The sequence below is a fragment of the Anticarsia gemmatalis genome, chromosome 2 (genome assembly GCF_050436995.1).
Source record: "Anticarsia gemmatalis isolate Benzon Research Colony breed Stoneville strain chromosome 2, ilAntGemm2 primary, whole genome shotgun sequence".
In the NCBI taxonomy this organism is placed as follows: Eukaryota; Metazoa; Arthropoda; class Insecta; order Lepidoptera; family Erebidae; genus Anticarsia; species Anticarsia gemmatalis.
The window spans coordinates 8,319,379-8,337,258 of record NC_134746.1 but is presented as its reverse complement, the minus strand read 5'-3'; the positions used below and the strand labels follow the sequence as shown (position 1 = coordinate 8,337,258).

Sequence of the window (17,880 nt, the reverse complement as noted above, 5' to 3'; positions counted from 1 at the left end):
TTCGAGTCAATGAGTATTGGTTGCGCGACCCGAGTTCAGCATCCGGCGCGTCAACTTGTTCCGTTCCACATTATTTGGATTCGCTTATCGACTGATCTGTGAGTTTATCAACACAAAAACTCTTTGTTTCATGTACTATTGTGGCTACCTATGTGAATTGCAATTTTGCGTAATAAAATAATACGTGTACGTTTTGTCATTTGCGGTCTGACTATCCGACTCGACAGATATAAAAAGTAACATGTCTAAAAAGTCTGTCAAAATGTCTCTTGCTACAGGATATTTATCCAGAAGAGGTGAAACCGTCGCGTTCGTAAATCTATAAATACATAACAAATAGAACACACATTTCCTCAATTGTTTGACACATGGTTTAATTTCCCTGTAATTTAAAACAAGAACAATATATTACCAAGTTGTGTCGAGTATAAGTATGAAGTTTTTGAAGCACACCAAAAGTTAATAAAGCTATGGGCCATTTAAACGAAAGCATAATTTTTTAAGCAATTTTTTGGAGAAGAAACTGCGAGTCCTATACTAATGTGTACAACAAAAGAAACGCTGGTAAATGAAATTTAAAATAAGTACCTACCTATTATTTGATAAACCAATAAATTCCAATACTAATGGATTGACACACAAGATACATTTTAACGTGTGTGACCTACTTTGGGACTGTTTATTAGTTAAGTTCCATTTTCCGCCGCTCTAGGAAGTAAATATGTATAATTATTTAACGAAGTAAACAAATTTTATCCATTTACAGATCAGTCTTTTTTCCCTATACATAAATACTATTACATAAAACACTGGTATTGCAAAAGCAAAACGAAATTGACAGTAAGTAGGTACATGAACTAAGCAACCGTACGTGCATTACTAACCACTGTACCTACGTCGCTCCTATTCTCTATCTTTGGCAAATTAGTTCCAACGTTTTTTCAACCATATCACTGGCAGCCAGTTTTACACAGCCATAGAATACTGCAATAATACGTGACCGAGAAGCTTTAAGCAATTTCTGATAACATTCTGTACACAGATTCAACAAGTCTCATGTTTTAGTTACCGCTACGGCATACTCAGATCAATTTAACGTCGTCTATTAAGAAAGTTTAGGCGTGTTTCCCACATACTTAAGCCGTGGAAAGAAAAGCGCCTCAATACTAAGTTTTCAATAGCAGGGAAATAATGGCAAGGAAAATACACGCTTATCAAAAATCAGAGCTGGTATAAAAATAATCAGATGTTACGAAATTTTACAATATATTATCGCTGTTATGCCATGTCAATAGCAAAATATGTTGAATACAACATGCGGAAAGCGAATACGGTGGTTAACCCCTTTCGGAATTCGTAACGGGACCGCGTACTCTGAATAGGGCTATTTGAATTAGACATTCCTCTGTCGAGACTGGCAAAGAGACCTAGAGACGCGAGATTATTATGTGCCATTTTTCATTTAATATTTTTCTTTCATAGTTACTGATGATAATTTCTATAGAAATAATGCAAATGTAACTTGTGTTACAAATTTTATGGCAATGTGGAAAATAGCATAATTCTGAAACTAGATCCCAAAAAAGCTTCCTTTTAAAGAGTATTTCGATACCGTACATAGAACTGTATCTAGTATAATAAAATATCTAAAAACGTTGGTTGATAGTATAACATGATTCGTTGTCCAGAAACCGAAATGTAAACACGAAACGCGACAAAACTTAGTGATTCGCAGATTTCAATTTTGATGAGAATTTATATTCATCTGATCAAATGGGAAAAGGAACTGTGAGAGGTTCACATGATTCTGAAATAATTCACGTTACCACCTCGTTGTTACACCGACATATGATTCAACTTTTTGCGTGTACCATCATGCCTAATTACCCGAACTTAATTCATAATAATGTGTTTGCGATTTTTGGTTCTTATTATATTACTTGTACTAAAAGATGAGATAGTTAATCACTGTCCATTGATCTACTCCGTGGTATAACAGTCACGGACGTCTAGACGTGATCGCGGTCATACAGCCTCTTGACTTGAGACTTGTTAGATGTTCCGCTCATACAAGTACTACGTGCTACGACGGTTATTCCTTGAAACCGTTTTAATTAGAATAAGATATTACTGTAACTAGCCTCCACTTGAACGGTTCATTCATTGTTTTTCATAATATGTCATATAAGTTGCTAACGAAACACCTGTCCTCATTTTAGAGTGTAAAAGTTAGACATCTTCAAAGCTGGTAACGGGACTTTATCTGAAGCTAGGTTTATCGAGCGTAATTACTACTGCCTCGAATATTGCTCGGATCGGATCGTTCAACAAGTGCTATACGAGCTTACTACGGTAGAATTTAAAGATTAATATTGTAGTATAACCGTATTTAGTTTAATTGTTGTCAGACAGGCACGGTTTACTTTTATCTTCAGTTTTGTTCATGTTATGTTAAATTATCTCTATTTTGCTTAAAGGAATTAGGGAGTTAAAGATTTTCGGAATAAAAACAGTATTAGGGAAATCAATCGAACCTAGAATATGACGATCGCTAGGTGAGGTACAAACTACACATAAGTATTTACTTCGGTTTAGTCAGTATTGCGTATCATTGTTCAAATTATTAACTTATTACCTATATCGTTATTGTGTTTCTCACCTAGATCAACACGTTACGCAAACTAAAATTAACCTTTCATGCAATGAGGCAAGTTACACGCAACGCATTTGTTATCCATCATCATTAATATCTACATCCATATAAGTGTTATAAGTATATGTATATTGGAATGGAATATAAGGTAGACATCAATTTTGTCCACATGTGTCTGTACAGTGTACACCTCTACAGTTACAGTCGAGTTATTTCATAATGCTCTTCTGAATATAGAGACCCGTTATATGGAACCCATTTGCACTTGCCACATGTTACCTCGATTACAAAGCTATTCACATAACGTCTTCCATGCAAATGTTTGTTTGAGTGCGCCAATTCAATTCTCATCGGCGACTCTTGATTCATGTTGATGGCTGTTCTCATAAAGCACCGTAAGTGTAATTTATAAGTGACGAAAGTGAAAGGGTTGAATAAAATATTACCTACATTTATAAGACTACGTATTAACGATTATGCAAGCATTCCTAAACGCGCTGTTAAGATTTCGATGTGTAGAAATTATATAAAGTACATAAGCAATATAATTAATTGGATATTAAGATTTTTTTTAGGAGTTGTCTGAGCACAGTACCCTAAAATATCTTAATGTCTAATGGAGTCTATTTCCCTTATTGTTAAATTTATTATTCGTTTAGTAACGGTATGTATAGGACAAACCAAGGTAGACATATTATACAGACACCAAAATATTTTATCAAAACATCGATCATTTAGGGCCTATGTTTAACTAAACGTATCGCACAAATGATGTTCCTTTTAAAAATACATCTCTACAGAGCGACTAATGTACAAAATCTCAGAATAAACGTAATTTGCACAATACACCTTGATAATAATGTTACTTTGTTCTTATAACGTACTACAAATGACACCATTTAATATTTATTAAGCACACTGACAGTGAGAAAATGTAGCTTGTCGTGTCTCGAAATTAGTAATTGTAATAAAAATGTAGGTTGAAATGGATATTTCCGAAATATTAATGGAAATGCTGCAGTAGTGCAGTGTAAACGTGAGAATACTTGCGTGTCAATTACTGTACGCCTATTATACACAATTAAATACACGAATTGACAAATTGCTATGGAAAGGTTTACGACCTTCAGCTTTTAGAAATATTGTATTCAATTTAATAGTGAATATTAGTGTATTTTAAAATCGTTTAATTTATTAAGATAAGTGACGCACATCCCTCTTACAATAAATGAACTCATTTGTTTTTTCTTAAGTATAAAACAACTAACAACCTTTTTTATATTAAAGGAAAAGCAGCAGATTGAAATACGGGACTTTGCGCCGGAAGTGATTTTCTTTATTTGCGATCGATGCAAGAAGCGATTCTACCTCGAAACGCAATGTAATTCGTTTTATCATTACCGTTTCTTATTGCGCAGATTCGTGATGAGATGGTCGTCACCGCAATGTTGAATAAACTCGCCATCACGATGTGGCGAAGCGTTCGCTGATTTCGTAACGTTAAACTATTTAAAACGTTAATAAGATTGTATCCGTAATATAATTCGCGTTTGAAATATTCATCTAAAGTGCTGTTATTAATTTGACGGTCAAATGTGAGTTCGCTACGTACATTCAAATGATATTGAATTTAAGCACGCAATGAGTTAATGGTAACGGACGACCGCGTACCTTACATTATCTTGGGAGTAATGATCAAGCTGCAATGTACCTAGAAGTATATGATCCCGTTAGCTAGGTATCACGACCGCGGCTAGTTTATTGGAAAGTGAGTTACACGGACCGTGGCCGGTGGCCGAGTGCGCGTGCCTCCGTGTGGCCTGCTGCTGTCGGAAGAAAACCCTAATCCAACCGTTAAAGCAAAAGATTTATGTTTGCAGTTTCATATAATCACTAGAATTTGCGCATGATACAAACAAAATGTCTAAATTCTATTGCGGTAACTACACACTTCTATTTAGCAAAGTTCGGCCTCTTATAAAATCTGCAAAGTGCAATCGTGTTAAATTAGTTCCGTGACTTGCACTTCTTTTTTTATATTCGTCTGCGTGACAATCCATGTTGCCGTCCGTTTATCTGTGTCATGAAAGAGTTGTACGGGTCCATTTATCTTATTATATTTTGCAAGATTTCACAGTTATAAAATAGTGACTCTATTTTGATGGAAATTAATAAAGGGGGAGGACGACGGTTTATAATAATGATCTGAATTAACGGTACGAGATAACATTAAACTGGACATATTTTGGTTCTGTGACCATGTTACGAAGATTTGAGGTAGTGATAAAACATAGTTAACATGAAAGCATAAATGTATAATTTTTAAGTTGTAGCACAAGTGCCAGAAAACTTATTTTGGAGGATTCAATTAGTTTTGTTATTGTAACGAGCTTAACTACTTAGTAATTTTGACATTGATATACATCTTAAGTTTCTATGACCACACAACGAACTGTGCTCGTCTATGATGTAAAATTGTAAAAACTTATTAGAGTATAACCAATTAATACTTTCTTTGTGAAACTTTATAAAATATTTGTGATAACTATCATATGTAATACCGAGTATCGATCACGACAGAGATTAACGAAACACTTGCGCCTCATTGATTGATGTATTAAAAGTTAGATCACATTTCATTACATCATCATATTTTGTCAATGTCCTACATTCGCCTGTTTAACCAATGTTAAGTACAATTACGATGCGATATAGGTAGTACGAAAAAGTAGAGATTACGAGTGTTATGATTGTTATGCAATAAGTAGGCATTAGTCGTAGGAATGGTGTATGTGTTGTTGGGACAGGTGTATAATAGTTGGACGGCGGAGATGTGCGGCGGTGCCTGCACTTTCACTCTCGCCGGTGTGACAGCACCGGTCGCAGGCTGGCAGTGGTGCCGCGCCGTCGCTCGCCGCCGCCGGCCGCGCCGCCCAACTCTCGCGACCGATCGACACCCTGTGTCAATACTATGGTCCGCTGCGCATGAGCTCGCTCACTCGTTGCTCTGCTGAATATCGAGATCGTGTTGTGAAAAAGTACAGATATTTTTAGATGGGTATTTGTTCGGTCGTGTGTTGTAATTGAAAAAATGTGGCGGAAGGAAATTGTTTTTGTTGATATCTCGGCAGTCTTAGTTGAATGTGTGTGTCCAGTTCAAAATTGGTTCTAGTGAAAACTGCAACCAGTGTCCAAATGTGGAGAAAGTAAATAAATTCCGATGCCAATTTCCCCTAGCGTAAATATTTGTAGAATATTGGATTTTGTGACTTTCTTCAATAGGTGTGTCAGTGAATAAACTGTGCCAAATTTGGTTTTAACCAATGATATAGCCAGTTCATAACATTGTGTTTTAAAAATCTTGTGAGAACATAATTATTATAAGGGCATCGGTCACCCAGACAAAAATAGTGTAATGTTTATGCGGTGTGTTGTTTCATTGCATTCGAATTGGTGGTGCCAAGGTTGACAGCTCGGCTGGACTCGAGTCAACGTAGAGCAGACGCGCGTGATGCTCATATTATGACGACCGTCGCGGTGTACACCGACGAGCACATACTGTAAATAAATAATGATCTAATTGTATCTGGCAACGTATTTGCTATTTCTGAGTCTGACAGTATCCTGATACGAGCAAGATTTAATCAGATAACGAAACATAATATGTCTCAATGAAAACTTGGAGAAGTGCATTGCCCACTTTCATAGATTTCTAGAGGGCCCTCCTTTTCACTGCGGCATCCGCCTTGTAGCGATTGCCGGTTGCTAGGGAAATATCTGCACGTGACCCCAACTGAATGAACTCGCTTTTAAGTTGAGTTTTACGTGAGTGATTTAAGTTTTATGTAGAATTGGAAAACAAAATGCCGCATTACGACGAAAGTTTTATTCATGATGATAATCTCAACCAAAGAAGAAACAAGCGAAGCTACCATGTTTACAAAAACGGATTAACACCTTTAAGTTTATTAGAGACTACTGATGTGATACAAGCTCTAGAAGAAAGAGGATCGTCGGTCATTAAACGTAACATTAGAAATATAAAATACAGGGGCAATCGCCATAAAGCAGATACACAAAAAGGAGTACCATGTAGTATTAGCCCTTTGAAATATAAAACACCAGACATTATCATAGATCACAGTCCGCGAATGACTGTGTTTGACCCTAATAAATATTACGATTTAAAAAACAACAATGTCCATTCATTAACACCCTGTAAAAGTTTTGATAACTTAACATTAAAGCCGTCGAAGAAAAATTTATCCAAATTTTATAAGGACAAAATAAGACATGGAAGTAGTCTTCAAAATTTGAGAGATGATGGGCATTTGAAATACTATGCTTCTCCATTGGGGGATCGAGACGTAGCTGCGTCACGGAGCGATGACAGTCGTACCTCATATTCTATCGTCGACGCCCAAAGTAGACCAGCACATCGACGTACTTCTCAAAGTACTCCAGCACCAGGACCCGGAATTTATCGGCAAATTAATAACGAAGGAGTCCCAGGAAAATCCGGTACGGAATTAACTATATTTGATTTATTTATTCGTTAGGTAATTAGTATTAAGTTATTTTCGTCTCTGATATGTTTATGGTAATTTATGTCACGTATAAGCAACTACTTCGTTGTCATTTTAATTTTAAAGTTTTCCTCGTTGATTTCGTATTGCTTAGGCTTAGTCCAAACGTTCTTAGCGCTGCATTGATTATCCTACACTTCGATTCCTCTACTGTTTAATAATTCGGTATTCACTGTTCTAGTTAGATTTTTCGCTATTCTATCCAGATTAGAGAAAGAACTCTAAAGAACAAATTTATGGCAACTAATTTAATAGGGTTTTATTTATTAGAGTTAACTTAAGTTACGCATGGATAATATCATAAGGCTGGGTTGCAAAGATGGAAAACGATTCTTCATTATCTATGTTGAAAAGAGAGAATAAACGCAGAATTTAAAGGACTCCTCTAAAATTTACCGTTGAATACATGAAAATCGTCTGCTTACAAATACAGTACAATTTAACCTGAGCCGTTATATTGACTTCAATACACATATTATCTGTTATGTTAGCAGACGCGTTGCTTCATGTGATATTCTAGTAGAATCTGTCGCAAGCTGGAACAAAACGCGTTACCTACGACACCGCACACATAATGCATCGTCTAGCGTCCATATATATATTATTTCCGTGGTTTCCGCGCGTTATATTTTGACGATGTCTCGTTTAGTCAGGAGTCGGTATTTATGTCACCAATGTTAGGGTATTATTTTGTTGCGAAGCAATCGTTAGTTCAGCAACGATGCATTGAGTTAATTGTGCTTTTCGAAAATATAGGGCATTCTTTGTTTGGGCATATTCGCTTACTTATTATAATAGAATTAGAAACTATACTTGCCTTTTAAGATTATTAAATACATTTAACTGCAGGTTCTAACTTTCTGGAATTACAATTCTGGAACTCTTTGTTTCTTTAGTCCAGAACACGGTGAAACAATATTCCTCTAATTTGATTCAAGACATAGGCTTCCTATAATAACATGTAGATTTGCGTTTTTCTCCACAAAGCAGTACATCCTATACACGAAGTATTGTAAAGCTGTTGTTTATTTACATATCCTTATAATCAAATCCTAATAGAGAATTTTAGTTAACGAAAGCAATTTTAATATTTGTGTTGATATTTGTGTTTATGAGACTTTCTTTTTTCTGTGTTATAATAAGACTGCGATTAACGCGATATTGATATTTAACAGTATGATTACTTTAAAATACTATGCTATGAAACCATCTCAATATAGAGTAACGCGATAACATATTTCATATTCGTGTTACAAAATTGAAAGTTACACGTAACAAGATACCGTGTGCCATTTCCACGATGCCAAACGGAAGAGAGGCTGCAAAGCTTTCGATTTTTCTTCCTTGTTTATATCTATGCGCTTTATAAACAGGTAGTGCTTCTAATGAAATGCCTGATCTTGTGTAACAACACGTAAGAGACGCGGGAACCTACACCATTGTCTCTATTGTTATCATAATGTTAAGGCCGTTGACAAAAAAAGCTTATTAATGACTTAACAATGCTACTACGCTACTCATGGCTCGGCGTAAACACAATTTCTCAAATTCGTAAATAAATTAAATGTTTTCAATGTAATCGCTTCCCTGTTTTAGAATATTGAGATGCTTTGCCTCAAATTTATACAGATTTAATGTGATAAGTGAAAACAACTTTCGTTTTCTTATAACCAGTCTAAAGGTCAGTAGGTTTCCAGATTGATAAGACTCAAATATCACTCATTTTGCATATAAATTAGAATAAACTTTCGTTCTCTACGTGTTTCTAAATCAGCTGCTAAAGAAATTGCAGAATCGTGATTATTTTAAATTTATTCATTAATATTAATTTTCTCTCTTAACCCAATACATAACTACTTAATATTCACGTTTGCACATCTATGTATGAATATTAATTCATAGATCTGGTTATCTTCTTAATGTCATTGAAATAATTGCAACTCTCGGCAATAAAGATATTAATTTAAGTAAGCTTAGCATGAATGTACTATAACGGATTTAAAATATAAAATGTTGAAATATCCTATTTTAAAAATCATATTGCTTATCCATTACGCACGCCGTAGACTTGTGGCTTGTCCGCTTAAGGGTCAGGCAACGACACAGGACAGGCGCGTAACACCGAAGCATTCTAAGTAGGACTTAATATCGTGTGCTTGTGATGTGTTATGTATGACGCATGCAGGCAGACATGGGACGCTAGTATGTACCGCGGCGTCCGTCTGTCGCGCTCGGTGCGTGTGCGGAGGTTCACTGGTTCACTCGTCGCCAGTCGTCACTGCGAGTTTGGGCGCGTCCTCCTGTCGCCTTCGTGTTTATTTATAAACTCACGCGTCATCTGTATTATAATTGATAAACTCATGTTTACTACGTTCATATCTACCCCTGGTTGTGACCCCTAGTTCAATCTACATCGGGTTGTTGTGAATCGAGAAGGACTAACTCTGCAGGTCTTGGAGTGCTTAAGGTATAAGTCCTATTTGTATTGTTCATTAATAAATTATTGAATTTATTTAACAATAAAGTTTCAAGTATATTACATCGAATGACAATCGGATCATTTACGTTAAACTACACTAATTAGATCTATCGAATTGTATACCTGTAATTATTTTTTATGTACTGGTTATGCCTCAAGTTCCTAAATATAGGTGTATGTAATCGTGTTGCGTTTGGTTATTGCGTTTTAATTTCCTCATTCAGGAATGTGGAATTTACCTTGTATAATAAGAGGATGCATAATATAACTATTATAAAGTATGGCCTTAGTATTAAAAATCGTAATTAATGATTTTGTGCTTGGATTTTTTTCATTGGATGAGAGCACCAGGAAGTTACAATTCCAATGAAGCTGCAACGGTTATGAACTTAATAGACCACTAGTTATTGGCTTAGGTACTTACTTTATCTGACTATGTACCATTGCAAACAGGTTAACTAAATTCGTTTATAATGTGACTCCTTCACATTATATACCTAGGTAATTTGATAATATAAACTTGCAAATCCTCGAATATGTTTCATTTGTTCCGCTCTTTATGGTTTTCTTCTCCTGTAAAAGACAGAGACTAAGTTGTTAGAAACTGGTCTGGGTGCCAAACTTTAATAAGATATTTCTGCGTATGATACAGCTGTGATTAAATAAATGACATTGTTTAAAACTAAAGTCGCCCAGACATATTTGTATAAGCTAGCTACATAGTTACTCTTGGATCAGGTATTACTTGATTCCTTGATACTTCCTTGATAAATTCATTTATAATTATCTAAATCAATGCTGTTCGTCATGATTTCGTCTTAACTCTTTTGCTTTAACTTGTTACAATATTTAAGAACGTATATGAAATATGTAGTATGATGGGTGTTCGGAATGTTCTTGGCAATTTTTGACCTTTAATTAATGTATGTCTGGCTATAACTATAAATGATTTGATGCTCAATGTCGCGATGACGCAATTATGTATCACGTATAAGGTCATCTCAAAAATGGATGGCAAGTGTTTACGTTAGACGATTGTGTTTACTCACACGTAATATTGTAAGATGTTATCCATGTTCGTACTACGTTATAAACAGTGATTCTTTGTTGCTTATTACTCACTATATCGATGATTAATCTAGTGACACTATGTATTTAGTAATACTTTATTGACCTAGGTGTTCAGACTTTGACCCACCCACAATTTCCAGACTACCGTATTATATATTTCTTGATGCTTTGGTAAAAATCTTTTGTCTCAATAACTTGTTCAAAGTTTGTAAGCTCCGAAATAAGCTTCAGTCCCACACCCACGATCCAAGTTCCTTGACCTGTATTAAAGAAAACAAAAATCGAGGATTGTGACATTGGAATAAAGACCTATTTACTTTAAGCTTTATTCCATGTTGAATCTTTACCTTAAGCTGCATCCTAAAGTAAAGATGTGTTTACTAGTATCATCGCGGTGACATACTTACTTAATGATAAGGGTAATTAATAACGATTTGTTCACCTGGGTTTTTACTTTTAACCCATGAGTAGTTGTAAACACAGGTGTGTAATAATGTTCCAAGTAGGGTTTGTTTGTTACCTGTGTCATTTTCCTCAAATGCTATAGTCACTTAGGTAGTTTGTATTAATTTATTTAATAAAATTACAGAGAACGAATCGGGCAGCGAGGGGAGCTCGGGCCATCGTGGGTCGTTGCGCGGTGCCAACAAGTTGGCAAGGCGTGCGCGCTCATTCAAGGACGACCTGCTAGAGCGCATATCAAACATGCGCTCGCCGGCGCAGCAGCATCATCCGCCACATCTCTCCTCTAATATCAGGTCAACTCCTACACAACACATGCGTATTCGCCTCTTCGATAACGCCCTTCAGACCTATCACATATTCACTTAGGTGTATTACATGGATATCTCGGCCTGGCTTCATAAGTCGCTCTGTTTATCAATATTACTTTTATTGGTGATAAGTATGACGGAATGCACTACGTAATCCATATTTCGTTTTTAGACGTAACTTTATCACAGTCAAAAAAGTTGATCCTCTAAAATAGAATTTCGTTGCTGATTCATTAGCGTAATTTTACAAAATTCCATTATCATTTCAAGTGCAGATGTTTTGTTGATTACATCTCACACTGTACGAATGTTATCTATCAACTTGTTTACATAGCAATGAAATCTTCAAACTGTATATTGTTTCTTATCTATATTGATAAATTTACATACATAACTGTGCTATCTATGAACAGACTGACAGCGAGCTAAGAAAGTGTCGCTCGTACTAACAGTATTATCTCTGCCACTGGTGCAAGAACAATGTTATTGTGTTAAGTTTTGTGATTAAGTTTTTATTAAAATAGTCACGTAAACCGTTGTGTTGTGTCGAAACGTGTACGGTAAAGTGTTAAAGACTCGGTGAAGTCGTAGAGTCCAACTATCGGGGCCGTTATTAATGTAGACATCGCACTAAATGTGGCAGTAATTATGAGTCATGAGTACGACCCGCGACTGTCGCGCTCATTAGTACATTGTCCGCTGAAATCTCATTAGTTTAGTGCGTGCAATGTTAAGTGATTACATTTTAATGTCCGCGCGTGGGCTGTCAGCGTGACCGAATCGCTTTTTATTTATTGAGGGGACGGTGGACACTAGTTTTTTATTATGTCTCAGTGAGGTTGTTCGAAAGTAGTTTTGTGTGCAAGACGATCTCAGAGAGCAAGTGCTGCGGCCGAGTGTTATTTGCGGTTCAGGCGTGGTGGCTGTCGGTGCTTCCAACTAAATGTCGAATGCCGTGCGATCGCCAGTCGGCGACTGGTTCAATAGACGAACAAATAAACTCCAGCGGAGATTTGCTTACAATGGAAAACGGTATGAATTGGCAAATGTTACGCGTACACAAGGCACTACCGATGTAAAAAGACGATCATTTACACTCGCGATCTCATCATCCTTGAACTTCTATTTTATCATGATAGGTGATAATGATGTGACAAACATCGTAACGATGCTCTTAGATAGTGAAATTTACTTAATGATAGTGTCTGGGTCTGCAACTTTTAACCTAGATAAAGTCTTTGAAAATAAATCAAATTATGTAATCTTGCACAGGAAAAAAATGCCTTTGAGTATCAAAATTAACCAGAGGCAGAGTAAAGAAATGTTGCTATTGATCAAACGTTTGCTACAAACTTTTCGTTTAAATTATAACAAAAATGTTTATATAATAAAAACAAACCGCGTTAATATGGGCAAAGAACTGCATATGGCTTTTAGTTACCTACAATATAAATGTTACTAGTTCACTGACACCATTCTCAATGTTTACGTTTGAAAACAACCTGTCGGCATTTGCAACAATAAAGGTTGTAGAAGTTAATTGTTTTTAATAACGCAAATTCTATTTGTTTCATAAGTTTAGTTTTTGTAAAAACATAATATAAGTGAATATATGATAAACATCTCGTATCTTTACGAATAATTTGATTTAATTATTGTTAAATTCGTATAGTGTAAGTTCAACCGGGACCTCCTACCTACTTGAATATCAAATGCAGCCTAGCTTTGTATTCGCACTGAGGTGTGGGTTTGCATGCAAAGCAGATTCTTTCGCAACGCATACCTACCATGCAATGACATTTTAAGTGATCATTTATTCGTACTCGGCTTGATTGAATAAACATCTAGTTTATTTTTGTCATTGAAAATGAATGAGAGAGTAAACACATTAATCAATCAAAGTCCTAAGCGTATTCATGAATGAAATTTGTTTCTCTAAACTTTTTATGCTTTAGGTTTGTGTGATTTTTACGCGTGTAATGCTTATTGTTTCTTTTACAGCAGATCGCATTCGCCGCTTAGCCCAAAAATTCGAAATATGGCATCGAAGCCCACGGCGGAGGAGGGGGAAGTCACACCTGCCAAACAACTGGAACGCCTAGTCAAAGAGGTATTTGCAATTCCTTGAAGTTATTATCTGTGTAATTGTTAGTTACCTGTTACCTACTACACACATCACCTCTATTGTCCGCAGGTTACATTCGGCTTGAAACACTTTTCGGATGTTATTACTAAGAGGAAACTGGAAATGCTCCCCGACAATGGCACCATTGTTTTTGAATCGATTGCGAATATACACAAAGGTAAATGCGTGTTTTTATTACCTTATCTCGAAGAATTCAAGTGTTAATGAGTTTAGTGGTGCCGATCCTCCTTGGCATATCACGGCTTTTTGCAAATGATAAATTTCAAATCAGAATGATGATGATTTTACTTCGACTGTACTGATGTGCTTCAATTTGGTTGTTCTAGCTATAAAACCCTATTGTATCCGGTCGCCGCAACTGACGAGCGCGGTCAAAAACCTGTGTGCTGCGCTGGCGAGGTTAATACGTTTGTGCGACGAGATCACAGCAGTGAGTCTCCGTGCTGACGCTGGTAATGAGGAACTGGATACTTCAGCCCCGGCCTTGTCTCCGGAGCACGTGAGCTCAGTGGTGAAGGAGGTGACGGCGGCCGTGGAAGAGGTGTCGGCGCTCGCGCAACAACACATGTCGCGTCCTGCGCTCTCGCCGCGACCCGCTCTTGTATCACCCAGAGCCTCCACGCAAAGAAACTCACTGCCAGGTACCTACAGTCTCAATGACAGATCTCCTGACTGATAGGAAGGGTTGGTTCATGTCTGACGGAATATACGTTGCGTATTATCGGTCGCGTAACGTGGGGACAGATAAATGTAATGGAAAACGCTCAACCGTTCACACTCAACCGATGACCGGTGCGTTCGTGCGAATCCCATACTAATTAAGATACGCCCGACGCATCTTCCGTCAGATGTGAACCGACCCTAAAGTAAGTATATTATTCAGACTTAGAAATCGTTTCCCGAATGATAATAAATTAGGCAACCATTTAGTAACTAAATTTATCTTTCAATAATTAAAAGTTAGGTAATTGCATCACCTCCTTAACCTACGTAAACAGTGGCCGGCACGCAAGTAATTATGAATGCGTACTGTACATTTTTGTATGGATGAAATAATAGACCTCTCTATTACAGAATCTCTATGGTGTAGCTAATCAGTTCCGCTATTTAAACTCTTCCACAAAGCTAACCGTCGTAGAATGGGTCTGTTTAAGAACCGCGGAACTTAATTGTTCTTGTACGTAATTATTTTAAGAATGTTACATAATATTCTTTATTATGTAAGTAAACTGCCACTTATAGTAGGTGTGCCATGCCATAGTGTGTAAAACAATGCTACTGGGACGTCTGACACAAGTAAATCTCTAAAAAGCATATTTCAGTACGTTACATACGAGCCAAACTGTGTAGTAATAAGATATGTCACTAAACGATTATTGGTAATATTTAATGAGTTGTGGACAGGAGAGCTGGGGTTTATTTATATTATTTTGTAAATATAATTAAGGTTTTGGCTTAGGCCAATATAGTCCAATAAAATCCAATAGAATTATTGTCCAATATAGACGCTAAAAACGTTTCAGGACTTGACGTACGTTTTTTAAGGACTAGAAAAAGAAAGAAAATTTGCCTGTAGATATTAATACAATTATTTTAATTATATACATATAAACGTATAGGCGATTTATAAAAGAAAGGTATTCGCAAATATTTCAACTTTTACTTTTAGTGTTATATTATGAAAATGGCATTCCACTCTCGGTTTTAAAACTCACAAATTATGCAGAACTAACATTAAATATTTACCTTTTTGTTGCGTAAGTTTTAATTAAATATTTGTTATTTATTTTAGATATACCGTTGACGCCGAAGGAGCGTTCCTTGCTGACGGGTGAGCCGGGCACAGAATCGTCTGGTGTACGGGCCTCTCACTCATCTGAGTCAGTTCTGGACGCGCCGGACTCACCGCCGCCGAAACCCGCCAGGCCTAATAGGTAACCATTACAACGATTTCCTACATTGCAAATTAAATTACCATTATAAGATTACAAACGTGTTTCTACACCTTAGAAACAAATCTCTAGATAGCATATTAATAGCATATCGCGCCGATGAAAGTTGACCTCGGTCGCGGCTCAGCGCCTTCTGGCACCGCGACATTTGACTAAGTGAAAATTACGCTTTTACCATACGTACTGTACAATAAACACATAACTACATGTCAGCGGTTCAACAAATACCTCGTACCTCGTATGCACGTGTTATTTTCGTGTGAAAGTCCGTCACAATAGCATATACAGTATTGATGGATGGCGTAAAATTTAATGGCGTTATTATAACACTTTCAAAGTATCGCGGCACCATTTGTTTAGAAATAAGTTGTGTATTTCAATTTTCGTATTGATCGTTAAGAGGTCGCTATTTTATTGAACTTGAACTGGTGTATTGTTCTTATTTCTATAGAAATCTAATTAGTAATTAAGAAAATAATAATTTAGAAAATTGAATACTAAGTAATTTTTGCAACATAATAAAAGTAAGAGACGATAATTTCTAGTAATCAGTAGTAAACAAATAACTCGTTAGAGGTATAAAATATCTAGTAGAGTTAGTGAGAGTGCAATGTATGTTGCAGGAAAATCGAGTTGGCCCCACCTCTGCCTCCCAAGCGGAAATCAGCGAATGACAACTCCTTATTGGCTCTCTCCATTGATAGGTCAGTTACTGCCTCACAACCTGCTTCGAAAGCTACTCACTACCATGTCACTTTCATGGACAATTTATATTTGTTTTTAAACGTACATAGTATGTGAAAGTTATAGTAGTTTCTGCCCAACTATGGGAAATGGGCTTGAATAAAATCTATAATTTAACTTTGATTAGTGTGCTTAAGTTTGTGAACAATGAATTCAGTAATATTGCTGTGTTATTACACAAGTTGTCACTCATAAGTTTATTAATTAGGTCACCCATATCTAACCAACATTCGTCTTTCTTTTTGTAGCTTCATTAACAATACTATTTTTAAAATAAAGATGCTCTTGAAGATATCTTAGTTTTTTGGTGCTTTTAATGTTCTGATCGTTTTTCATTATTTAGTAGAAAATTGGCTGATTCTAAAACAGTATTAACACGCAATGCATGTTCATTTTTATATTAGTCGTAACCAGTAACTTTCATGTAGAGATCATCCTCGTACATATACATACATTTATTATTTCATGTGGTATTAAATTCACGTAATATACTTTACGAAGTAAACGGAAACGGCAGAGGACGCCTTAGCAAAACATGTCAAGTCCGCAGTACTCGTAATAAGCCTAGGTCCTGTATAATCAAGATGTATGAGATTTTTCTTTCTTTTTTTTTCATATGAATGGATCAAGGATGTTTGCGGGGATCCTAGGGAGTCGTATTCTATGAAAAAAGGCATGATACCATTACTGTTGTTAAATGGGCTTGTGTTATGTTTGCAGGTTGTCGCTGCAGTCCCACAGCAGTGGTTCCCTGGACTCTATGCTTAACGTATCCAACGACGAAGAAAGAAATGCTCACGACGCTAACCATGACCATGTGTTTGCCACTCCACCTAACTCTGATTTAGTTGGTAAGTAACACTTATTGTAAAACGTAAAATAAGATAGGTACCTACACTTTTAGCCCATTGATCGACTTGCATTTTGGAAAAAAGTTCCAAGATTTTTTTCAATTGAATATTTCTTTTTTTATAATTAAATGAGACTTTTGCCCGACAAAGTGGCAGCATGGTTTAAAAAATAAAATAAAAAAAGAAACGATATGATCGACGGTCGTAAGTATTTTGCTGCTGAAGAACAGTAAATATGTTTTTTCCGACGTGCGGTTTCACAAGCAACTAATAGGCGACGCATTACCACTGCATTTTGCAAAACTTGTGGTATTAATTGTTATCTCTTTGTGTCAACGTTAAAAAGAATAATGTTCCAAATTATAATAATTACATGCATACATTCAGCTAAGCGTGAAATTACTATGTGAATGTGTACAATTACAGCTAAGAATTTAACATAGGCTTACATCACGTAGTTACTATAATTTGATTACACAACCAGTTAACGATGTTAAAAGTCATATTTACCTTGTAATTGAGTTCTGTTTTTAGATTAACACATGATAGTTGTGTTTAATGCCTCATATTTTATTCAACGTATGCAGCGGACATTCGAATAGATAAAATATGCTAACGTTACTCA

At 36.2% G+C, this 17,880-nt stretch overlaps 1 protein-coding gene across 12 annotated transcripts in view; it reads left to right on the top strand.

Annotated features, from left to right (window-relative positions):
- C3G (C3G guanyl-nucleotide exchange factor) overlaps positions 1-17,880 on the top strand; it is a 31,427-nt gene that overhangs the window by 1,671 nt on the left and 11,876 nt on the right. For 4 of the 12 annotated variants that reach the window (XM_076130166.1, XM_076130118.1, XM_076130142.1 and 1 more), the window contains exons 1-8: positions 5,520-7,174; positions 11,379-11,547; positions 13,564-13,672; positions 13,757-13,865; positions 14,035-14,349; positions 15,501-15,642; positions 16,284-16,364; positions 17,125-17,255. In XM_076130166.1, coding sequence (XP_075986281.1) covers positions 6,517-7,174; positions 11,379-11,547; positions 13,564-13,672; positions 13,757-13,865; positions 14,035-14,349; positions 15,501-15,642; positions 16,284-16,364; positions 17,125-17,255 — 1,714 coding nt within the window. In that variant the 5' untranslated portion in view covers positions 5,520-6,516. Of the gene's footprint in view, positions 1-5,516; positions 7,175-9,457; positions 9,707-11,378; positions 11,548-12,023; positions 12,595-13,563; positions 13,673-13,756; positions 13,866-14,034; positions 14,350-15,500; positions 15,643-16,283; positions 16,365-17,124; positions 17,256-17,880 lie in introns of those variants that run through there. The other 8 variants (XM_076130157.1, XM_076130101.1, XM_076130135.1 and 5 more) reach the window with 7 other exon arrangements.